The sequence below is a fragment of the Macaca thibetana genome, chromosome 12 (genome assembly GCF_024542745.1).
Source record: "Macaca thibetana thibetana isolate TM-01 chromosome 12, ASM2454274v1, whole genome shotgun sequence".
Classification (NCBI taxonomy): Eukaryota; Metazoa; Chordata; class Mammalia; order Primates; family Cercopithecidae; genus Macaca; species Macaca thibetana.
Genome location: NC_065589.1, coordinates 45908430 through 45934753, shown reverse-complemented (window position 1 = coordinate 45934753; position 26324 = coordinate 45908430). Strand labels below are relative to the sequence as shown.

General features: G+C 39.0%; 1 protein-coding gene across 7 annotated transcripts in view; it reads right to left on the bottom strand.

Moving 5' to 3' along the window:
- ANKRD44 (ankyrin repeat domain 44) overlaps positions 1–26324 on the bottom strand; it is a 346841-nt gene that overhangs the window by 23984 nt on the left and 296533 nt on the right. For 3 of the 7 annotated variants that reach the window (XM_050750689.1, XM_050750690.1, XM_050750691.1), the window contains exons 19-28: positions 25485–25572; positions 24347–24464; positions 22268–22484; positions 18406–18493; positions 17066–17149; positions 15283–15428; positions 14721–14803; positions 11772–11854; positions 9903–9994; positions 3038–7247 (exon numbers count right to left, since the gene is read on the bottom strand). In XM_050750689.1, the coding sequence (XP_050606646.1) occupies positions 7000–7247; positions 9903–9994; positions 11772–11854; positions 14721–14803; positions 15283–15428; positions 17066–17149; positions 18406–18493; positions 22268–22484; positions 24347–24464; positions 25485–25572 (1247 nt within the window). In that variant the 3' untranslated portion in view covers positions 3038–6999. Of the gene's footprint in view, positions 1–3037; positions 7248–9902; positions 9995–11767; positions 11855–14720; positions 14804–15282; positions 15429–17065; positions 17150–18405; positions 18494–22267; positions 22485–24346; positions 24465–25484; positions 25573–26324 lie in introns of those variants that run through there. The other 4 variants (XM_050750692.1, XM_050750694.1, XM_050750693.1 and 1 more) reach the window with 3 other exon arrangements.

The window sequence follows — 26324 nt, the reverse complement described above, 5'->3', positions numbered from 1 at the left end:
AAGCTTTTTGTGCTCTAAAAGTACTGCTTCAGTATTTCTACTTTTGAAAATTACAAAATTCTTCCAGAATGTAAATACACAGTACTTCATTAAATTGACATTTAAAAGTAGAAAATAGTATCCTAGAAATTGTGTCCACCAGTGCCTAGAGAACCCTGTGAGGCTGAAGTACTGTGTTGCCAGAGCTTGCCATGAGACGGTGGGCCAAGTGTCCCATCTTTGTGAGCAGGAGTTCTCCCCACCGGGAAAGTAGATACAATCACCTCTTGCTTAAGACAAGAAATATATGTGTGTATGACATTTTGGTTTAATAACGAATTAAAGATGTCTTGATCTGTGCAAATCTTCTCCCCCAGAAAAATACATATCGAGGGCACATGTGCTCAGCATTGCCTTCCAAAGTTCTTCTTCTCAATCTTATAAGTTCTCGTTCTCAGAGCATATAAAGTATGTTTATGCAATCCCTTGTGAAAATAGATGAGGCAATATGGCTGGCGTCACAAGCAATACATTGATGAAGAAATGATTCAGAAACAAGAGGAAGGCAAATAGGCGAGCAGTGGTGTAGAGGAGCATTGACATTGTAAGTGGCACAGTTATTCCGTGGGTTGAGTGGCACATTTGGTCTCCCTGGCCCTTGGAACCATAAATGCTCTAGTAGCAGCCCTGCTCACCCCCCAGCCATTGTGCCAACCACAAATGCCCACACATTTCCAATCATTCCCTAGAGTGCCTGAGAATTAATGAATGGCACAGCCATTATCTTGGTGCTTTATATTTTACAGCAAATGTACCTTCAGGATGAAATTTGCTAAAGAGACAATTCATATAGTACTTTTACCCACAATGTTTTTATGTTAATAGCCTTTTAGCTTAATGCTTTTGTGCTTTGCAAACTAATTCTGAAACACATTAAGTGTGTTAAGTGAGGGATAGATATACAGGGATCTAAACCTACCAAATGGAATTAGTGAGAAGGAATCTTTGACAAGCAGTTTGAAGACAAAGTGCCACATCAATGTTCAAAAATATAATTATCGCAGTGGAGGCCATTATCACCTTTCTCTGCTTATGAGAACACAATTAAAATTAGGGACCTCTACATTTTCCTTGAAAGGGTGAGTTCAGGCAGTCAAGCAAGCAATTTCCTTAGCAATGACTGGGAAGAAGGTGTATTAGTAAGATGTTACAGCCTCAAAGGACACTGTGATAGACCAGGATGGCGAGTAGCTTCCAAAAATGGCTCCTAGTGATTGCTGTTCCTGCTGCTCACACCCTTGGGGGATCCCTTGCCCTTGAGTATAGATTGGATTTAGTAATTTGCTTCTCATGAATAGAATATGAGAAAAATGATGAAATATCACTTCTGAAATGCAGTTGCAAAAATCTGTGACTCTGTCTTGCTCTTTGTCTTCCTGGCTTTTGTCAGCATGCTAGCCCACCAGGCAAGCTGCCATGTTGTGAGCTTCCCTACGGGAAGGCCCATCTGGCAAGGAGCGGAGGGCAGCCAACGACCATCAAGGAACTGAGGCCCTCAGTGTAACAACCCACGAGAAGAATCCTGCCAACAACCATATGAGTCAACTTAGAAATGGATCGTTCCCAGGCTAACAACGTGATTACAGGCTGTGAGAGACCCTGGAACAGAAGACCCAGCTAAACTAGAGCTGACTCATAGAAACTGTGAGTTAGGAAACATTTGTTGTTTTAAGCCACTAAGTTTTGGGGTAATTTGTTACACAGCAATAGATAACTAATATACCCAGTCTGCTCTAAACAACAGGAAGCACTCACTTGTGGTGTGACTCCTGCTTTACAGCCTTTAAGACTGAAAAGTACCCAGATTTGTGTATCTGAATAGAGAGAGAGGCAGGGCTGAGTACAAAACCTCCCTTAACATTTATGGCGAAGAAAACAAAACATTATATGGCAAGATGGCATGGAAGAGAGAACATCTAGAGGCAGATGTTGTATCATCAGGTCACTATCTTCAAAAATTCAAGTTGTATAACTTCTCTAGGATTCAGTTTCTTCCTGAAAGAGCTGGTGATGTGACTGGGCTGGACTGTAATAACTGCTAACATTCTATAACACTTGATTTGAGGAACTCAGGCAGGCACCACCCCCAAATGTCTTTGTCAATAATTGGAAACTCCATCATTAGGAATTTGTTCCTTAGTGATTCCAGGGACTGTCCCTGAAGTTACTACTCAAGATGAAAAATTCTGGATGGTGAGATAGATGGAGAAAGAAATTCTATGGATATCTTTAAGGATAGTGCAGAGATGGAGGTTCTTGTGTTGCTCTGAAGTCCCTGAAGGGTAATGGTGACAATGCCAAAGATAGGCATGGTTGATTTCACAATTTTGAGGACCTAATAAACTTCCTTTTTGATATATGTGAACTATATAACTGATCACGTTTCTCCTCTTACCTTGGCTGCAAGGAAGCTAAGAGCAAACTCAAGTTCAGTCATAGATACTGTTTTAAATTTTATGGTTCCTGTATCGGTTTGTATTCTTTTTCTCTGTTCTCATTTTTCTATTTGTAGTTTACCACATCTTTTGTCATAACCCAGCTCAAATCCTTTATGGACCATCCTGGGCAACATAGTGAGACCCCATCTCTATAAAAAAACAAAATTAGCTAGGCATGGTGGTGCACACCTGTCGTCCCAGCTACTTGGGAGGCTGAGGTAGGAGGATTACTTCAGCCCAGAAGGTCGAGGCTGCAGTGAGCTGAGATCTCACCACTGCCCATCAGCCTGGACAACAAAGCAGAAACAAAACAAAACAAAACAAAACAAAATCCTTTATGGAAAAAAGTTGGAAGCATAAATACATATAATAAACACAAGCATGTATGTTTGAATTTTTTCTCTAATTGTGATAATACAAACATAAATTGTGAATCTGGAGATACACTTTTATCTTGATTAGTTCCCAAATTTAAAGTTAGTTTGGCTTGGGGGAGTGCAAAGATTTAAATTAGCATAATTTAGAAAAAGCATAAATTGGAAAAATTAAAATACAAATCGCAACAATATGTGTACCGTTTTTATTTGTAAAAATAACCATCTGAATGCATTTCCATAGTATATTACAGTTAAGTACTTCGTTATGTTATTAGAGCATTCAGTAGTTGCAAAAGTATTAAACTGTGCTTGAGAAGATTCAGATTGGTTCAAAGTCATTCACTGAACTAAAAGTCATTTTCCCCATTTTTACAGTCATGACATTTACCAGTCATTCAACTCCAATTTACATAAGAAAACATTATAGACAAAATCCCACTGAAATCATCAAACAATATTTTATGCTGTTACAAATATGTTATGCAAAATATAACACTGGCACCAGATTTGTATCATCGTGCTTTACAAAGATATATTGCACATGCTAGAGCATAAAATATGTAGACAAAACTACCAAATAAAAGATATTTGCATTGAATTTTTAGATCACATAAGAAACGCATAGAATTACATTTTATACAAACACTCAGATTGTCACTATCTTAAAATGCTTTTCTCCTATAATACTGACCTATGGTTTACAGTTTTGTAAGAAGAAAGCATTTTAGCACTGCAAAATCAAACAATTCCTATAGAAAACTTTAGCATTTTCATATTCATTTCAATGCAAGTACAAGGGGAAATAGGAAAAAAGACACTTTATACATTCAAAGAAAGGTTGAAATGAAAACTCACTGGTATCATATTGCTCTGATAACACTCAAATGAAAAAATACAAAACATTCCACGGAACATTTCCAGAATATACAAATATAAAAAGGCACTCTAACTTCATATTACAAGACAAAAAAAGGGATGAGTTTTTCAACCAACACAACATATAAGCACACCAAGTTGCTCAACAGTACGAAGAATAACTAGTGCAGCAAATCCATTTGATGTTCTTGTTGTAATGTAATAACAAAATGATAAACCAAGCAGTGTTTACTGCCTAAAGTACCAAAACATACTATGGTGCCCTTTTAGTAGTGATAAATAGAAATACCCTGAGCTATTTACTGTAGAATCATAGCAGATTTTAGGCAATTTGGAGATAGTAATGCATTTACCAAAGACAGGCAGACACTGGCAAATAAGTAAGTGCAATGAAACATGATCCTTGTGGCTGTGGTTAAAATACAGTCTAAAAATAACACACTTCAGTAAAAGCACTAAGCAACTAAGACTCAGTTAAAAACATGTTTTTTTTTCCCTTAGAAAGCTATGGTGCAAACATAATTTTATTTCTAAGGGATGTAATTAAAATACAGAAATGATAGTTTTTAAAGTCATTTCTTTAAAAAAAAATTTAGTCTTGGGGTATGGGAGAAAGAGGGGGAGAGAGAGAGAGATATCAGTTGATGTAATGAACAGTTCATTGTGAGCATGATTTCATTTCGTTCCTTTGTCCTCCTTCTATGAGTAAGAGAGTGGGGAAAAGTCAAAACGCAGCTCCATGGAGATAACGTCTCATGGTGAGTCACTGCTTTGCTGAAATGATTCTTGTACTCTCTGCTACACAACAGGAAAAATGTTAACGCTGCTTTGCCATTAAAGCAAGCATTTCATTTCCTGCTTGAAATGCCAACTGAGCAAGATTTCCATTCACTTCTAGAAAAAGACACCGCAGTATATTGTGCTTCTTCAACATTGAATCTCTCTTAATTTTCAGTGTTTTGGTAAAGAGAAGGTCATTATTGCTCATTAGCAATTTATCTGCTTTTTAAAAATTCATCTTCTCTAAACAAACGAAAAGGACAGAAGGTGGGAAGCACAACACCAAGAATTCAAAAACAGTGGTGGTGGTGTGGGAAATTTTCAGGGAAATTAATACCAGTTCAATCAGTCCTCTGAGCAAGCTCTCATTTGTGAAGAACCCAACAGGAGTTTTAATCAAATCCAGGATATGAAGAATAAGATTAAAGTTTTACAGTTAGATGAAAAATATAATACAGTTATCTGTCTTTGATCCAGATATGATAGAACATTATTTTAAAAATATCTCACATACACTATAAAATACAATTTCCAGGGTGGAAATGGAACTCATTATAAAATGTCAGAGAGTACTTCTCCAATTCGACACATTTCTTTTCTGTCTCGTCCTCAAGTAGAAAATAGCACTTGAGCTGGTGATTTTTATTTCTCCTTTTAGCACATGTGCCCACATACTGCCATCATTTCCCATCAGGTTACTGAGACTATGTGAGCTTTTCAGTGTACTTAGGGTAATTTCTAGATATTTCTTTGGGCTGCCTTTGTGTATATGATCCACTACACATTTGAGTTTTCATCTCGCAGAAGAGCATCCAGACTGCAATGTCTTCTAAGCTCTAAGCTTTACGGACTGTGGCTGAGCAATAGAAGATGCATAGCCCTCTCTAACCAGCGCGGAAGAACCTGAGGGTCAGCTGGAAACCCTAGCAGTGGAAATGCTGGGTGTGGCCCTTGGGCTTTTGGCTAGCCCAGGGTCAAGTGTGTTTTTTCACTGTTTTTGTTATTCTAAATAAGATACATAGCAATTAAAATAGAGAACAAATAATGGATGGTTCCTCACTAATTGCTTCATTTCAAATAAATATAAACACATTTACATCAAAAGTATATGGACATTTTCTCTAGTTTGGCAAAAAAAAAAAACATGGTCAACACATCATCAGCTACAAATGTTAAGTGGTCAACTAGAAATCTGTGTCATAAGAAATATAAAATACAACAAAGACTGGTACACAAAAAGATTACATTTTAACTCCATAAAAAAGCTACTTCAGTTCTCACTTGCATTTTGAAGGGAAAAAATGTATATCTTCCATTTTAGACTGAAGCATTTTGGTCCTCATGTGTAGCTGGCTGATGAACTACACACACACACATATATTTTTAAATGCATAATTTTTAAAGAGTCTCATTCTTCTTTTTGTACAGCGGTTCCAGGTGTGGAACGGGGTCCGTTTGACCTAGAAGCTTTGGCAGAGGAGCAGACACAGTATTCACTATGTTGATTTCATCATCAAGCAACTGGCAATCGGCTTTACTTGCTAAATCACCCACTTCTACTTTCTGCTTTCACTTTTTTTGTTCCTTTTTGCAGTCACACTTTTCACTCACTTGGCATGGCCTTGACTTGGAAGTTCATTTTACTACTGATGAACAATGCTGATGATTCTCATGGTTTTTAAAAGTTAGTATTTTGATTTAAGAGTAAATTAACAAAGGGTAGTTTCATATTAATTTTGCATATTGTGTCAAAGTTTTGGTGCAATGTAAATTTCACCTGAAATGTTATTAGATAAATTTGGGTTCAATCACTTAAGTGAAAATTAGTCACAGGCTTGTTATAGAGAACACTGTGTTAAACAAAAAACGCAAGTTCAATTTTTCAATTCATCTGGCAACTTTAACAGAGATCCTCAGAAAGAAGTTCTGGATATTTAAATGCTTACTATAGAGAGGATATAAATAGTTGGACTCTCTAAAGAGATTATTACAGGCATTATTTCTAAAGATGAACACCTTTACCTTTGGCTTCTAGTGAGGAAGTAAACATCAAAGTGAGAAGAGGTTTGAGGCATTTCCTATCTGCCTCTTCCCTTCCCTCCCAGGGGACATGAATGTCACACTGATATACTTCTGAGAATTCACTGCTAAATACATGAAAAGAAAAATTATTCATAGCGAACAGCTGCCTCTCTGTTGCATTATCCCCAAAGAACAGGAATTAAATACATCTTTTATTCTTTACTTAAAATGAGAGGTAGACTTCCATAGAAGTATCTTAAAGAAGATGTGAAACAAAACAAAACTGGGGCCATCTGTGTGAGTGTTCCACCCAACAGCCTCACTGCCCGCCCTTGATTAATTCCTTCTCTACTAGCTTCTGGAAGCCCAGGCCCCACATAATACTTGAACACACATAAACCTGGAATTCAAGCTTCTTTCCTTTCCTCCAACACAGGTGATCAAAGGAAAGCTTCTACAGTCCAAAGTCAAAACGTTTCCGAATCAGAATCATTTTCATTGTACCCATCCTCCGAGCCTACGTTGTTACTGCACAGGCTAACCATGCTACCCAGATTGGAGAGGGTCGTCCTGCTCAAATTGTCTTTTTTTAAACAAACGAAGTTGACAGCCGTCATTGTACTGGAAGGAGAAAAAGGCATCATGGTAGCCAAAATGAGGGCCAGGCAGTCAGCCACGTCTTTGTTAGGAGCGCAAGCCAGGGCCGGGGTATGACCTGGGCGTAAATGCAGACAAGGCAGTGGTTAGTTCTGGGGAGTCTAGAGGAGGCACGAGCATTCCACAGTACATCTCAGATGACCTCACAGGCGGAGATGTATGTTGAGTTAGAAATCATGCCAGGTAAAAGGAGGAGTTACTTCTCACAAGTCATGCTAGGGGTGAGGCTAGACGGGGAGGGAGGGGAGACATTTTATGGAGGGCTTTTTATTTTTGTTTTCAGCTCATATGACTACGACAAGCACGATATTATCCAATGTTAGGCAGGATTCCAGCCTTCATTTAGTGAACACAAACATGAGGGGGTGGGTGTGGGACACAATTTCACAATAAACAGCAACAGGACAATCAGGAAGATGTTTCCGCCTGACAGCACACACACACCATGAGCCTCAGGCCCGGGCCTGAGAAGGACTCTCATTCTGAGAACAATGACTTTCTATTGTTAGGTAATTGTGTGTCCAATTAGAAAAGATATTGAAAATTAGATGACTGCAAAAGTGAGTAATGAAGTTTTGTCACTTTATATATGTTTCATAGAAAGTAGACACCAATAACTGGTTTTAGAAAAATGGAATCATTTCAGTAGATCAGACACAGGAAAGCACTGGTTGTTTATGATTAAAAATTTACAATCATTTAGGAGAAATTTAACAAAAACATTTTTTTTGATAGGGTTTCACTCTGTTGCCCAGGCTGGATTGTAGTGGCATGGGCCTTGATCTCACTACAGTCTTGTCTTTCGGACTCAAGCAATCCTCCCACCTCAGCCTCCCGAATAGCTGGGACTGTAGGTGTGTGCCACTACTCCCAGCTGATTTTTTTTTTTTAATATTTTTTATTTGAGTCGAGGTCTTGCTATGTTTCCCAGGCTGTTCTCAAACTCCTGGGGTCAAGCGATCCTCCCACTTTGGCTTCCCAAAGTCCTGGGATTATAGGCATAAGCCATCACACCTGGCCTAATAGAGTACTTAAAAATGGCCACTCACCAACCAAAGTCCCAAATCTAAAATGTAATGGATGTGAGAAAATTACTATGCTTGTCATAATTAGAACCATGTTATTCTCATTTAGACTCAATGGGTCCAGCCCAGATAAGAAAACTGTCTTAACTCATAATACAGGTTCTTTGGGGAAGTAGATTAAGTCTTTGACTTGATTATTTCCCTTATCCAACCTTTATTCTACTGGCCTGAAAAGGGTTAGCTGCCTTCTCGGCTGGTCAAAGTTTCCACTACACAGTGAGTAGGGCACTTGCTCAGTAATTCAGAGGAATAGCTCACTAAAACTTCACGTTTGTTGTTTTGTTTATCATCACTCGACCTGCTCTCCCCACCCTGCTCTTTAGTACATCATTCATTTTTCTGGTATGAACACAAATAAGAATGAACAGGTAGTTTAACATTTCATTCCACAAAAGTCAGTGATGAGTAAAGGAATCGTGGTTGTACTGCTGTATAAAATGGCCCCAAACGTTCCCAGGCCTTTGGGATGCAGGTATGCACCAACCCAGGGCTCTTGTTCCTAAGGTCACTATCAGCTGAACAAACCTTCAGTGCAGCAGATTTACACCAGGAAAAGCAAAACTAATTTATTCTATTCTCTTTGACCATTTTGGAGAAAAACTGTGGGCCTCTGCAGGCCGACCCTAAGTCTACAGTGGCGTTAAGAGGGTGTGGGAAGGTGAGGCAGGAAAACCAAGGAGATGGAGTAATAGGGAACTTTCTGCACTTCCTAGATGAGTCAGGTGGGGGACAGAGCAGGGTACATGCTAGGATAAATGGGGCTGGAAAATCAAAACTAATAAGAGTTAGCTACTGATGCCAGTATGGCTGCTTACTTCTGAGAAACAGGCATGAGCTGCTAATCCCAACACCTGTAACAAGCAGTTGATTGAGTTACATTAATACATTATAATACTTTAATTAAATGCCACATTTTAAAAATTACAGAATTCATAAATATCCAGAAGTTCCTTTTTTGCTCCCCAAGGTTAATAGGCGTTGTGCTTAAAATGGCAGCTTAGTGCAATTCTAGTAGCCATTCTTTTCAAAATGTCTTAGGAAGCAGAGTAGAAAGCCTCTGTTAAGAATTAGTTCATTAGGAAAGGAACACTATGCAGATCGGGGGAAGCTTCAAGCCTAGACACTGATTAAGAAATTTTACTCTTGTTCCTCAAATTTCCATACTTGGAATATGAGTTCTGATCTGTACTTAAAGAAAAAAAAAAGTTTGATCTCAGAATGAACTTAAATACAATCAAAAATCTAGGTTTTCATTTGAGCCCTTGAGCATGCACTAATGACATGTGTAATCCCTAACTCTTCAGCATCTGCAGTTAAAATTTTGAGTGTCGACCTGAAACTCTTATAGTGTGTCTAAAATATTTTAACCACTGTGCTGAGGAGTTAGAGACCAGCTGCTGGCATTGCATGCAAAATGGACAGCACTGGGTGGGCTACAGGTAGACTATGTGATTTACAAAAAGACAGACAGGACCAGTTATCCTTGCTTGATTTCTCACACACGGGACTTCCAAGGGGGACAGAATTCTTAACCGCTTTTTAAACTAGCACCTATCTTTCTCATTTTCCTCTGGCTTCGACTAGCTTATGGAAAGTACCTGCAGTCACTGTTCACTTTTTCCACTTACCATTTTCATCTACAGCAAGTACACAGGCCCCTTTGGCCAGCAACTCCTCAACTACCACCTTCAAGCCATTGCGTGCAGCAACGTGGAGGGGTCTAAAAAACACAAGACCGAGCATCAGTTGTGATACATACTTGGGTGAGAATGTGGAATTCTGGTTAGCCCATGTCGCTAAAAGGAAGTACTTAGACTCTGCAAATAGTACATGGATGTTTTTACTTAAGAAAAAAAAAAATTGCTGCCCAGATCTTTTCCAGGTGCTAATGGTCCAACTGTTGTTGTATGTTTGGCCCAGGAAATTACAAATATTACAAAAATTTTTTGTAATACAAAAATTTTGTAATAGGAAATTACAAAAATACAGATATTACAAATATTCTGCATCTCAAACAATCTCAATGACAGTAAACAGGAAGACAGAGGAAGAACTCAAGCTTTGCTGTATTTTGCAGAAGGCCCTTTACTGCTTGATTTCTAACACAGCATTTGAATGTTATATTATTTCACACAGTTGACTATGTTGAATGTCATATTATTTCACACAGTTCAATAATATGACTGGCATTAATGCCACCCATATATATGTATAATTTCAACCCTCCTTGTTACTACAAAAGGCACACAAATGTTTTACTGAATTTATAATACCTTAAAGAATTATGTCAAACTCAGTATATTGTGCTTATATACTGCTTAAGAATCTTTTTTTTTTTTTGAGACAGGGTCTCACTCTGTCACCCAGGCTGGAGTGCAGTGGCATGATCACAGCTCACTGCAGCCTTGACCTTCTGCTGGGCTCAAGTGATTCTCCTGCCTCAGTCTCCTGAGTAGCTGGGACTACAGGTGCAAACCACCGTGGCTGGCTAATTTTTTTATTTTTTGTAGAGAAGGAGTTTTATCATGTTGGCCAGGCTGGTCTCAAACTGCTGGGCCCAAGTGATCTGCCTGTCTGAGCCTCCCAAAGTGCCAGGATTACGGGCATGAGCCACCACACCCAATTTTTTGTTTGTTTGTTTGTTTGGAGACAGAGTCTTGATCTTGTTGCCCAGGCTGGAGTACAGTGGCGCGGTCTCAGCTCAGTGCAAACTCTGCCTCCCAGGCTCAAGTGATTCTCCGGCCTCAGCCTCCCAAGTAGCTGAGATTACAGGCACCCACCATTACGCCCAGCTAATTTTTTTGGTGGTGGTGTATTTTTTAGTAGAGATGGGGTTTCACCATGTTGGCCAGGCTGGTCATGAACTCCTGGCCTCAAGTAATCCACCTGCCTCAGCCTCCCAAAGTGTTGGGATTACAGGCATGAGCCACCACGCCCTGCTTAAGAATCTTAAATGAAAAAAATTCCTTTGCCTTTAAAACAAATGCATAAATAATTTCCTAAAGCAGAAAATGAAACAGCTTTTAGATCTTTCACACCAAGGGTTACACTGAATTATATTAAAATATAATCAAGACAAATAGCTTAGAAACTCTTCAAATGTATTCTGGGAACCTGATTTGTAAAACTGTCATTTTCTAGTCAGAATACATAATGCTAATACATAATACAAATAGCTTCCCCAAATATGTCAGTCCATAAGATTTTTCTAACAGCCCACTAAATTTATAATATTACCCCAGAAATATCAGCAAAGAAAAACACAGACTTCACAAAATTCTATGAAGACATATCAAAAGAAGGATTCTAACTAAAACTGCCTAGCTTGGTCAGCACTTGTAGGTATGTGACTGTCACCTTCATGCAGGGGAAGCCAGGTCTGCATCTTTCACCACTGTGCCCCCCAGAGCTAGTCTGGCACACAGCAGGCTCTTAATATTTATTGAATAAATGACTATGACCCTGGGTTCAAGTCCAACTTTAGTGGTTACACTTACGTCTGCAGTGCATTATTTTTTGCATTAATAAGGCTCTCGTCTTGTATCTTGTCAAGTATTAACAAGGCACATTTTTCATGACCCTAATAAAGAAAAAGAATGATAAGAAATACAGGACAGAGACACAGAAAAGTTACTGTGAAATTTCTTCATTATGATTTAAATTGAAAATGAATTTCCTCTGCCTAACAACATTCTATAGAGCTATTTTCTGAGTAATTTTTTTTTTCTTCTCAATAGGGAATGGGCTCCAGACACTCTAAGAGTCCTAATAGGGTCTATTAGAACTTGGTTAACATAAGCCTGATCTAAAATATTAATGCTGCTAAGATAAATTTTAAAATTAATCCCCAGAGAGGTAAAGCAGATGCTAGTTTAGCTAGGCCAGCTGGTAAGTAGGGAATAGAATTCGGAATATTGTCTGAATCCTACAACATTTAACATACATCAAAAGTCCCACCTCCTATTTCAAGACATCAGTTACTACTTCAATTATCCATTTATCCTTGGAATTCCCATTACATCTATTATCCATATCATTCATCATCATTAATTGCCTTATACTGTGAAGAAACCCTATTTCAGGAAAACTCATTCTTTTCTTCCTCGACCAGTGGAAGATCTCTCTCTGTACCTTATGAAAATAGATGGTTAATAATCTTTGAAAATCAACTGATGAGTCAGAGACCCTTTCACAATTTTCTTCCTAAGCCCTTGCTGACAAACATGTGGCCTGCAGAGCAGTCATATTAGTATTACTGGGAGTTAGAACTGCTGAATCTCAAGCTCTGCCCCAGACCTAATAAATCAGAATCTGTTTTTTCACAGATCTCCTAGGTGATTCATTTGCATGATAAAGTTTGAAAAGCATTGCACTTATATTCACCAAAATACTATACCTTGAAATAAACTTCATAAAGCTGAGCACTTTTGTGGTTCCCATGGGCTTCCCAGAGCATGAAGTGAGAAAATGCAAGCAATGAAAGGAATGTCTGAGACTTCTGGTACCATATAGGTAACACTGATAATATTTTAACTACACTGAAATAAATCACCGCCATGGGTGCTAACTGGCGTCATACTATAATGCCTTATATGGGAGACCGTTAAATATAATTTTAGAAATGTCCATGGAGGTTTCATTCTGATGCACTGCTGTTGGAGGGTAAACTGTTGTGACCTCATAAGAGGGCAAGTTGGTCTAAAAATATTTATATCTGGCAGGGTGCGGTGGCTCACGCTTGTAATCCTAGCACTTTGGGGTGCCAAGGCGGGCAGATCATGAGGTCAGGAGTTCGAGACCAGCCTGGCCAGCATGGTGAAACTCTGTCTCTCACAAAAAATATAAAAATTAGCCGGGCATGGTGGCGTGTGCCTGTAGTCCCAGCTACTCGGGCTGCTGAGGCAGGAGAATCGCTTGAACTTGGGAGGCGGAGGTTGCAGTGGGCCAAGATGGCACCACTGCATTCCAGCCTGGGCAACAGAGTGAGATTCCGTCTCAAAAAAAAAAAAAAAAAAAAGTATATCATTAGACTCAATAATTCCACACTTAGGAATTTATCTTAAAGTAATGAGTAAGGTTGTTTATAAAAGATTCCTCTGCAATAAGCATTATTTATATAGGTTGAGCATACCAAATTCGAAAATCTGAAACAAAAAATGCTACAAAATCCAAAACTTTTTGAATATTGACATAACACTAAGATTTCTGGATTTGGGATAATCAACAGGTATAATACAAATATTCCAAAATCCAAAAAATTCCTAAATCTGAAACACTTCTAGTCCCAGCCATTTCAGGTAAGAAATACTGAACTTGTACTAGCATATAATTGAAAACAAGCTATTTGTCTAATAATAGGAAATGGGTTGAATAAAAGATGGCCCATTCCTAAGCTGAAACACTACAAATCTAAAATACCATAAAACATGATGTTTAAAAGATATTAATATTATACGATTCAGCAATAAAACCAAATTTTGTAAAATCATATGTATGACATAAAAGATAAATTATATATATATGTAATTTTACATAATTTATCTTTTCTTTTTTTTTTGAGATGGAGTTTCACTCTTGTTGCCCAGTCTGGAGTGCAATGGCGCGATCTTGGCTCACCACAACCTCTGCCTCCCGGGTTCAAACGATTCTCCTGGCTCAGCCTCCTGAGTAGCTGGGATTACAGGCATGCACCACCACACCCGGCTAATTTTGTATTTTTGGTAGAGACAGGGGTTCTCCATTATGGTCAGGCTGGTCTCGAACTCCCAACCTCAGGTGATCCACCTGCCTCGGCCTCCCAAAGTGTTGGGATTACAAGCATAAGTCACTGTGCCCGGCCTAAAATTTATCTTTTATGGAAGAAGGAATCTTGAGCAACATGTGAACACACCACTATTTGAAAACAAAAAAACAAAAAAACGTTTTTCTGCATTGAACTATACACCAGAAAAAAGAGGAGAGGGTAGAAATACACATAGATCTGTTTATTTGCTTCACATTAGTGTATTTTTTTGGCTGTGTTACTACGATGTCTTCAAATGGAACAAAATGAAAACAAGTAAAACTGCTTATACTTTGCAAGCCACCTAACTAAGGTCCTAACTTTTATGTAGGTACCAAAATGTGGTACAACAACCAGAGAGACAGATACAATGGCAGCATCAAGACAGACAGACTACAGCAAGAATGCAAGTGGCAGATGCCATGAAAAGCATGTTCTCATCATTTGTGTTGATGAAGATATGCTTCTTCATCAACACGAATGGGTTATTGGGTCTGTCCTTTCCTTCTCATCCTTCAATTCCACTTTCAGTTGACAAGACCCTGGGAAGATGTACATTCTTAATTAAGAGCCATGCTACACAGTTCTGCAGTAGAATTTCAGTGGTGTTATTACTGTTATTATTACAACATGAAGTAATAATATTTTAAATTCAATTACATACTTTACTACAAGCCAAATGTAAGGATGTATTCAAGTCCTTATCCTTTACAGTCAGATCAGCCTGGGCACTGTTCACCAAAATATCTGTAGAAAAAGCCCAAAAGAGGGTTACTTAGATGAGATGCTGATCACATGCATTTTGAAGAAGTCACTACAAACACAATAACATATTTAAATTAGTACAGTTCACATAATCATATTTAATGTTTTTAAAGAAAAAAGGGAGTAATTTATTTTCATATTTGTGCTATCCAAGGTTAATAGGCACTAATTTTAACTGCTTTTACAGTTCATTATTTCCAGTTAAAATGATTATGTTGTCATACTTGGTTTCTAAATGTTGAGAATTTCATTGCAGAAGGGCTGGCTCTTTGACAAGGTCCACCAAGAATCAAAAACAAGAAACTGAAGACGCTTGAGCAGGTAGAATCAGGTGACCTAAGTAAAACTGCTAATGGCTTTTTTCCATATGTATATACTATGAGAACAACTGATTTCTTGGTTTGATATTATTTTGGTTTTTGGATGGGCATAAGGGCAAAGTCCATACAACAAGCACATACCCACAGCGCCTGCCTGCCCGTTCTCAGCAGCCATCATCAGTGCTGTTTTCCCTGAATTGTCTACTGCGTTCACTGGAGCACTGTGACTCAGAAGAAGCTGCAGGCACTCCACATGATCAGCAAACGCTGCCGCATGAAGGGGTGTCCTAAAGATTTAAAACAAGTATCACTTGAGTTTCCTTTAAACTTCATTCTCATTAGTTACTGCCCAAGAAACATGTACATGGTGTTGTCTTAAGGATTTAAAACTTCTCAGTTTATAGACATAGTGATCAGGCCCCCTCCCTCTAAAGGTCATCCAGGGTAGACACTGAAGTATCACGTACGGGACTGGAAACTTCTAGATGTGGGAGTGGGGTGTGTGTTGGCCCTGATAATGAAATTAGCGTCTTTACTGACTCTTTAATCTTAAGTTCCAGTGAGTCTACTTTTATCTTTGAGATAGATACTTTCAAAATTAATGCTTAAGTCTGTAGGTAATTGGCAGATTAAATAAAAATTTTAAAAGTCCATCACATCATCTATTGTGGTTGCTTAATTTCTTTTAAAGGATAATTTGGCATTATTTATCAAAATTAAAAAATATCAACCCTTTAACCAATAAATCCAATTCTAGGTTTTTCTCTCTCAGATACACTTGGTTATGTGTACAGACACATGTTTTATTTATTTATTTATTTATTTTTGAGACAGAGTCTCACTCTGTCGCCCAGGCTGGAGTGCAGTGGCACAATCTCAGTTCACTGCAACCTCTGCCTCCCGGGTTCAAGTGATTCTCCTGCCTCAGCCTCCAGAGTAGCTGGGACTACAGGCATGTGCCACCATGCCTGGCTGATTTTTTGTATTTTTAGTAGAGATGGGGTTTCACCACGTTAACCAAGATGGTCTCTATCTCCTGACCTTGTGATCCACCCACTTCGACCTCCCAAAGTGCTGGGATGACAGGAGTGAGCCACGGTGCCTGGCCCAGATACATATATGAGAATGTTCACCACATCACACTTTGAAACAGTAAAATATTGGAAACGACCTAAATATTCTTCAATGGAGGGCAGGATGAGCAAATTATAGCATAGCCATTCAATGAAATAATATGCAGCTTTTTTTTTTTTTTTTTTTTTTTTTTTGGGACGGAGTCTCGCTCTGCCGCCCAGGCTGGAGTGCAATGGCCGGATCTCAGCTCACTGCCCGGGTTCACGCCATTCTCCTGCCTCAGCCTCCCGAGTAGCTGGGACTACAGGCGCCCGCCACCTCGCCCGGCTAGTTTTTTGTATTTTTAAGTAGAGACGGGGTTTCACCGTGTTAGCCAGGATGGTCTCGATCTCCTGACCTCGTGATCCGCCCGTCTCGGCCTCCCAAAGTGCTGGGATTACAGGCTTGAGCCACCGCGCCCGGCCAATATGCAGCTTTAAAAAGAACATGGTATGGAAGGATCTCCAAGATATACTAAAAGTAGAGCATTGTTACAGAATGCTACCATGTACAAAAAGAATATATGGATATATACATACATATGTATATATGTTTGTAGATATGCATAAAAAATATTTAGGAGAACATAAAATTTGTAAATAACAGTGTATAGTAGCTTTCTCTGTGGAAGAAGCTAGGGATTCCAGGCTTAGAGGGAAATTTCTTTTAATTATACACCCTCTGTAATATTAAAAACCATGCTTATCCATTATTCTTTCAATTAAAAACATGTATGTTTGGCTACTCTGCAACTGCAAAGCAGAGGCTAAGATTCATCAAGATAAAAGGCATGCCGTTTTAGATTACTTACCTGCCTTTGTCATCTCTACAACTGACGATACTGGAATCTATGGCCCCAAGCAGCAATGATGCACAATTCCCATGATCATTGATTCTAAAATGAAAATGGGTTTTAATGTAACAATCTCACTCTTTTAAATTATATCAACTCCTAACCCATCTTCCTATGTACTGTATATTTGACAATCCAAAGCATTTTTTAAAAATCGAACGTAAATATTTGTGGTATACGTTTCATTGGCATACACTTTGTAACCCCTAGCATTACTTCAGAACCTCTATATCCAGGTAGAAGTTTATTGCACTTATACAAGATACCACGTTAGGCGTTTTGGAGATATCAAAGTGGAATAGACATGCTTCCTTCAGATTTAAAATCTTTCTGACCTTTGGGAGGCTGAGGCGGGCAGATCATGAGGTCAGGAGTTCGAAACCAGCCTGGCCAATATGGTGAAACCCAGTCCCTACTAAAACCACAAAAATTAGCCAGGCGTGGTGGCGCGCACCTGTAGTCCCAGCTGCTCGGGAGGCTAAGGCAGGAGAATTGCTTGAATCCGGGAGGCGGAGGTTGCAGTGAGCCGAGATTGTGCCACTGCTCTCCAGCCTAGGCGACAGAGCAAGACTCCATCTCAAAAAACAAAAAGCAGTAAACAAAATAAAATCTTTCTGACTCTTTTTAACTTATACTTTCTTTATTGATCTACTTTATGCCTCCAATATCTTTCCAATTAAATGACTCAATTTCATATAAAGGCCAGAGACAATGTAAAGACAAAGCGTCCTCAGGTCTTGGGCCCCCGGGCTAACCATGGAAGCCCAGTTGAACACAGACTCCCAGGCTGACTATGGAAGTCTGACTTAAAGTCACTGGATCCTCTAAACAATGGCTCACTATTGAGACTGGAGCAAAAATTAAATTTATCAGAAAAGGGCTTACAACATATGAAAGATAAAGAATTTCAATATATGAAAATTTGTCCTAGTGTGAAATGTCTTTCTAACCATCTGTAGGCATACTATTGTCAACGCTGACTTATTTTTAGAATTTGGCAGACAAATGTGAGTTATACCTGAAGAGTTCTTCACATGGGTAACGCACCTCTCACTTTACCCCTTCACGAGACTTCCCGAGGGTGGCATCTGTGCCACTTTGGAACTGTGGCACTCTATAAAAAAACTCCGGGAAAATCCTTAATATTTTGCTATCAGATCTACTTGTCTTTAGCAGCAAAAATGGAATATTTCAGTCTTATCTGTAATCTAAAAGCTTTTTTCCCCTTCAAAGCAACTTTTCTATGTGGAGTTAAAATAATTAAAGCTACACCATTAACTCTCATCTTTTCTACTTACATTGCACAGTGCAGTGGAGTAAAGGGATTACCGATAAATTTACGAAAACATTTTTGCTCCAAAAGTACTTCTATACAGTTTTCATTACCTGCAAGAAATAAAAATAATTTAGGGAGTTTCCAAGAAAGAAATTTTGTTCAACCCAATCTGCTTTTTCATTAGGTATTGAGTTTTTGGTTTATGAATTTTCCTGAATGGGCTGAACATTCATTCTCCAAGAAATAAAATTAACAAAATGCCAAAATGTTATTAACTATGTTAACAGGTGTTCTGAGACTTAATGAACAAATAAAACAATGAAGGCCATATGGTCTGGTGAAGAGAGATAGAGAAGATGACTCATTTGCAAGCAGAATATATTCTGTTTTACTCTCAGCTCTTGAAAGATAGATTCCTCACATAGGCGTGCTTCAATTTGTCCACATTTATAAGAGGAAATGTACCTTTCACCCATACAAATACTTCCACTTACAGTTATGCATTCTAACGGACACATGAAACTGATTAGTAGAAAACAGTATTTGAGATAACGCATGTGAAAAGGTTTTGACTGTAAAATACTCTATGTGTTTTAATTGACCCCAAGAACAGTTCTTGGCACATCACGGGCATTCACTAAGCACTATTCAAATAAGTAGATGAATGAATATGTGAGATTATTTTCAACAAAATGGTAGGTAGTTTCCAAATCAACTGTATTTGAGTTAAGTAAGGTCCTAGCTGTCAGCTTACTTGTTATGTGATCTGAGGCAATTTACTTGGGATCTCTGAGCCTCAGTTTCTCACATATTCAAAATTGGACAAGGAATACCTGCCCTACCTATGTCACAGGATGGTGAGAACTTTACTCAATAAAGAGCCTCAGTGTGGTTTGTGACGTTCTATACAATTGTAAGACAGATCTTGCCACATGGCATTGTCTCCCAGGAAGAAGGGTGATGGTTCCCAAGCCTGACTAAGCGTTTTCTCATTACAGACCTGGTTAAAACAAAAAACAACAACAACAATAGTCTCTGTGGTTCTCAATCATAAGGTGGGAAGGCATTGCCATTTTGCTTTGGAACACAGATTGTCCTGAAACCTCTTCTCGGTTGAACTCAGTGCTAAGTTAGTGAAAGTTCCCTTATGATCTACCTCAGAATGATGTAGCTGGGACAATTTGAAATATTAAAATACAAATCAAACTTTTCTTGTACCTAAAAAGAGAAAAGGCAATATTGCTTTTAGGCAGATTAAAAAGCATATGAATTAATAAATATAAAAAAAAGGCAGTGGTCGGGCATGGTGGCTCATGCCTATAATCCCAGAACTTTGAGAGGTCGAGGCGGGTGGATTACTTCAGGTCAGGAGTTCAACACCAGCCTGGCTAATATGGTGAAACCCCATCTCTACTAACAATACCAAAAAAAAAAAAAAAAAAAAAAAAGGACCTGCATGGTGGTGCCTGTCTGTAGTCTCAGCTACTCGGGAGGCTAAGGCAGGAGAATCGCTTGAACCCAGGAAGCAAAAGTTGTGGTGAACCAAAATCATGCCACCAGCCTGGGTGACAGAGTAAGACTCTATATATCCCTGGGGAAAAAAAAAAAAAAAGCTGGCAGCTTCAGGCAAGTTGTATAATTTAGCCTTCCAACTAACTACATGGAACCCTCATTCAAATAATCTCAGACACCTCAACTCTTCCACAGGATCTAGCTTAGGGTAGCATCCACACATAGCATTCCTTAAGTGGGGACTATATGAATCCTAGTTTAAGAGTCTGTGCAGGTAGGACTGGAGATGACTGAGCTCCTTTCAATATTTCAAAGTACCTAGTAAAAAGGAGTCTGGGAAGATGGGAGCTTGAAACTCAGTCCTGGACAAAGGCTGCACTGAAAGTGTGAACGGCTTAGGAGAAGACTGCTCCTCCTCCCCTGCCTGTACCTGGAGAGGCCTAGGAACACAGACACGTCTCACCCTGAACCCTGAGGAGAGGATCTGGTTTGCATCAGGTTTGCGGCCCGCCATTATAATCAGCACTCTCACTGCATCCTTCTCCTCTTGTAGGTTCTCCAGTGCCAGAGCGCTCCCACAGCTTGACCCAGATGGGGGTCACCCATTAGTAGGTTAAAAAAAAATCACTATCCTCCAGTGGCAGGAAGGGAACAAAACCAAGTAGAGGAAATAGAAAATTTGGCTCTTACTCAGGTAGAATGAATGAAAAAAAGAGGACTGTGATGAAAACACACTAAGAGTTCTTAAATTGATATAATTAGAACACACACACAAATGCCTTTTGTGGAACTATTAATATTTTCTAAATTAAAATTTTAATTGACTGATTGAAAATGTAAAAATAAAATTATAGAAGCAAAGTAAAAAATATATGGGAAAATATCCATATAATCTTAGGGGTAGGAGACCTTTTGAAGAAAGACTGGAAACCTGGAAACCATAAAAAAATCTGATGGATTCAAGTACATAAAAGCTCAAAATCTCTACTTGGAAAAAACATCCTAAACAAGGAACAAAAATATTCGTATTTCTAAGACATTCATATCATTCAACATTCATTCATATCACATTCATATCACTAAGACAAGGTGCTCCTACAAGCATACGAGAAAAGATAAATAGCTCAATAGGAAAAAAGTGAACAAAGGATGGAAAAAGTAATTTCCAGAAGAGGAAACACAAATAGCCAGCGTACTATTAGATAGTGAAATGCAAACTGAAACAAGAAGATACCTTTTTTGGCCTTCAAATTGACAAAAATTTAAAAGGGTGATATCATTCTGGGTTGGCAAGCGTGAGGAAAAACACCAACTTTTATACAAATGTTTGGTGGAATAATGAATTTTGATATCCTTTTTGCAAAATAATATAATTTATTAAAATTAAAAAATATATAAGCCCCCTTACTCAATAATTTTATTTCTGGAAACTTATCTGACAGATTTTATGGTACCATAATATGGACATGCACATTGCTGCATTGTTTGTAATAAGAAAAAAAAAATCTGAATGTCAATCCACAGAAACCTGGTTGAATAAATAATAAGTTCTGGTATACATATTGCTATGAAATAATATACAACTATTACAAGATCAATCCATATTGATATATATTGACTTGTAAGAATATCTGCAATACAATTTTAAACACCAACAAAAAAATTATAGAATGGTTGCTATTTTTTCTATAATTCCAGTTTCAAAAAATAGATACACATTCATTTGTAATTATTTATATTCTCAAAGAAAAAATTATGAAAGAGATACACAAAATTACATTAGAAAGTAGGTTTAGAAATGGAAACAATTTTACTCCAGATAGTTCTGTACATTGGAATTGGTATAATTAGCATGCATTTTTAAATTAAAATAAGTGAAATATAAATTTTAAAATCTCCCAAATAATAAGTACAACAAAATAAATGGGGAATATGAAACATAACAAAGAAATACCAAAAGATGAATCATGCATCTACTAGTAATCAATTGTGACAGGTTATTAAATTTTTTATATATATATGTGGTTTTAGTTTTATTATTTTAATCTCTTGTGGGATCCCTGGTTATATTACATAAATCAGAAACTCTGAATAAAACTGGTCATTTAAGCTTATCAGTTCTGATTACGGTTATGTGTTAATGATTAACTAAAAGGGGAAAGTGAACTTTTACTCAAGGCATCACAGCAGCTGTGGAGGGGTGAGAACTATTAAAAAAACAAACAAACAAAATACACAAAAAAGATATCTTGGATGCAGAAAGATTAGAAGCCACGGTTTGCAGAATTACACAAGGCTGTCACCTCCACTGAGCTCACAGGGGTCATGGGGTAGGAAGTCTAGTGGAATCTGTCAAATGATAAGCAACTCACCATTGTAACAAGCCCAGTGCAGTGGCGTGTAGCCTTGGTTATCTTTGAAACAACAGTCCTCCTCAGAAAGAGCCATTTGGAGCAGCTCGCTCAGCCACGTGGCGTGGCCACGAGCAGCTGCATAGTGCAAGGGCGTCCTCCCTCTGGAATCTTTACAGAGAATTGACACTTCTTGTTCCAGCAGCATTTGCACACATTCCTCGTGTCCTGTCATAATCTGATGCATTGCAATTAAAAACACAAAACAAACCTCAGAAGACTAAGGAAGCAAAGCAGTTGGCTAAGTGAGGCTGGGCTTAGAGCAAGTGGACATATGCCTGGGTCTTTAAGGAAGGCAGACTCTGTACTATTTCAAGGGCAGAAGTCAGGACAACCTCAGCAAAATTCATAACAGAAAAATCTGTGAACATCAGCATTTTCCAAACATCTCTTGCCTTTCCTGACAACCATGAAAGATATGATGTGGCCAGGTAATCCCAGCACTTTGGGAGGTCGAGGAGGGCAGATCACGAGGTCAGGAGATCGAGACCATCCTGGCTAACACGGTGAAACCCCGTCTCTACTAAAAAATTACAAAAAATTAGCCGGGCGTGGTGGCGGGCGCCTGTAGTCCCAGCTACTCAAGAGGCTGAGGCATGAGAATGGCGTGAATCCGGGAGGCGGAGCTTGCAGTGAGCCAAGATTGCACCACTGCACTCCAGCCTGGGCGACAGAACAAGACTCTATCTCAGAAAAAAAAAAAAAAAAAAAAAAAAAAAAAGAAAAGAAAGATATCATGATGCAGTGGTAAACATCAGTTTTAGAATCAGGAAGGTCTAAGTGAAATCTTGGCACCCCTGTGACAGGTCAGTTCGCCTCTCCATCCCTCACTCTATTCACCCATATATAAGAATAGTAATAACAACTTCACAGGGTGTTGTGAGGACTGAGATAACAGATGCAAAGGCTCTCAGCTTGTTGTGCAGCCTACAGGAAGCAACCGAGAAATAAAAACTATGATTGTGACAATGATCACGTAGTGTTCCTCTTCTCTTCATTTATCAGTGTGCTTGGTACCAGCCCAAAACAGCAATTGTATGATTTCTGCTTGTATTCACTTAGTTTATTTGGCATGCTTTAAAAAACAGTTCAGCAGGTGCAAGTGGTCACGCCTATAATCCCAGTACTTTGGGAGGTGGAGGCAGGAGGATCACTTGAGCCTAGCAGTTCGAGACCTGCCTGGGCAACATGACGAAACCCCATCTCGACAGAAAATACAAAAGTTAGCTGGGCATCATGCACCCGTGGTCCCAGTTACTGGGGGGAGGCTGAGGTGGGAGGATCGCTTGAGCCCGGGAGGTGGAGGTTGCAGTGAGCTGATATCATGCCACTGCACTCCAGCCTGGGTGATAAGAGTGAGACAAACAAACAAACAAACAAACAAACACTTCAACAGTTGTGTGCAAATAATTGTCCATAGGATACATATTTTGGCATTATTTGTAAGGACAAACAATTAGAAATAGCATAACTACTTAAAACCAGGTAATCATTGAAATAAACTATGACACTTGAACACAATGAGGCATTAAAAATCATGATGCAGAAAAAAGTGACATGTAAAAAGGTCCTTGATATACTAAGAGAAAAAAGCACATTCCAAATGACATCTTCAGTATTCTCTCTTTAAAATCTAAAACAAATCTATATATAGAAAGAAGATTGGAGATAATATACACCAAAAAGTGGTTATCTCCAGGAGGTATGATTACTGGTGATTGTGATTTTCTTCTCCGGGCTTTAAAAAAAATATTCTGCAAATTTTCTATGATATACATGTATTTTGTAGTCAGAAAGCAGAAGCAATTTCACCAACAGTAGGTGTTCGTGCATCTATTATCACAATCTAACATGAAATCTTAAGAGCAAAACCTTCCATTATTTTGCCTTTGCCAAGGATTTTGTAATTTCTTTTGGACTGAATAAGGTTAATTGGTTATATTAGGAAACAGCCTTTTTGCTAAAAATTCATAGAAGGAAAAAAAAGAAAACAAGCTCATTAAAAAATGGCTTGACTAGAGCTGAGAAAGATGTACATACCCCTCTGTGTAAAGCTGTGCATCCTAGGATGTCAACAGTGTCTACGTTGGCTTCCTTTTCAAGTAACAACGAAACAGCATCAATATGTCCATATGCTACTGCAAGCATCAGTGGTGTTCTAGACAGAGAGATAAAGTAGGCTTTTAAAAAGGAGATTTTAAAAAATATTCATCACTACCGGTAGGAGGACATTCTCTTTCTCTCTCTCATTCTTTTCCCCTCTCCTCTTAACAATTGCTCAATAATTTCGGAGCATCCCCAGTTTGCTATACAATATGCAGAACAAGCTATCTGCCTCTGCTCTAATGGCCACATGGAATGTTGGTGGTGGAATGATCCCTAGCGATGAGACAGGGGAAGCTTCCTTTTCAAAATATTCATGTTAATCCCATCATTTTCAGACCCATGTAGCATTTACTAGATATCAAGGGCAGGGAGAATGTGTATGCAGAAGCCCATCCTGCTTCCATCAGAGCAGCTCTACTTTGTGGTATTCTATGTTGGACTTCTGCTAAAGATTTCATTTAAACAAAGCTTCTTTCCCTAAAGAAAAGTCTAGCAAGTCTCAGGGAAAGAATGAAGTGTTGTGATGCAAGAGGGAGGTGAGATTCTGACTATGACACTAATTCACATGCCTGGGGCTAGTCACTGCTGACTTTTGCTCTGCATTTCCTATTTGTAAGAGAAGATTAGGTGGGGAATACGCCAACAGAAGGAAATTACTTTGAAAAAACAAAGTTGAGGAAGAAAAGACATCTGAAGGATTTCAGTAATAGAGATAACCTCATGAGGTCTGTCCTATTTATTAATTAGAAAATAGCAATGGTGTAGCAGCTTCAGAAGAGGGTAAAAATGGGCGGAAAGAGGGAACAAAGGAGAGAATATAAATAAGAGCTGGGAAACATGGCCACAGCCCTTAAAAAGGTGATTCTTTCATCAAGACATGTGCACACCCACCCCTTCATGCTTTTCTTGGATATACACACTGTAACTTAAAGCCACCTCATTAGTCCAGGGTCCTGGCCCAAATATATTACCCCAACTTCTCAGTTCCACAGTCAGCCTTGTAATGATTTAACCAACCAGGTAGCTGTTGTGATTGAAATGTCAACCCAAGGCCACGTGTGAGCGCACTTACTGTCCTTTGGCATCTTTCACATCGACCGCCTCCGGGTTGTCTGCAATTTCCAGCAACAGCCGTAAACACAGTGTGTGACCATTAATTACTGAAAAAGAAAACAGTGTACAGTCTTTTAACAGAACAACACTACACATATCTCTCCCAAGTGACTTTTTTTTTTTTTTTTTTTTGAGATGGAGTCTCGCTCTGTTGCCAGCCTAGAGTGCAGTGGGGCAATGTCGTCTCACTGCAATCTCCACCTCCCAGGTTCAAGCAATTCTCCTGCCTCAGCCTCCTGAGTAGCTGGGAGTACAGGTACGCACCACCAGGCCTGGTTAATTTTTGCATTTTTAGTAGAGACAGGGTCTCACCATCTTGGCCAGGCTGGTCTTGAAATCCTAGCCCCAGGTGATCCACCAGCCTCGGCCTCCCAAAGTGTTGGGCTTATAGGCGTGAGCCACCAAGTGACCTTCTGAGACAGAATCTCACTCTGTCATCCAGGCTGGAGTGCAATGGTATGATCTTGGCTCACTGCAACCACCCCCTCCCGAGTTCAAGTGATTCTTCTGCTCAGCCTCCCAAGTAGCTGGGATTATACGCATGCACCACCACTAATTTTTGTATTTTTAGTAGAGATGGGGTTTCACCATGTTGCCTAGGCTGGTCTTGAATTCCTGGGCTCAAGCAATCCGACTGCCTCGGCCTCCCAAAGTGCTGGGATTACAGGCATGAGCCACCGTGCCTGGCCCCAAGTAACATTTATTTAGACTTCAAATCAGTGGTTTTCCATTGTTGCCACTGGATCCCCCTCAGCTTCTAGCTCAAGGTAGTTTTGGGCAGAGTGCCTCTGTGTTAATC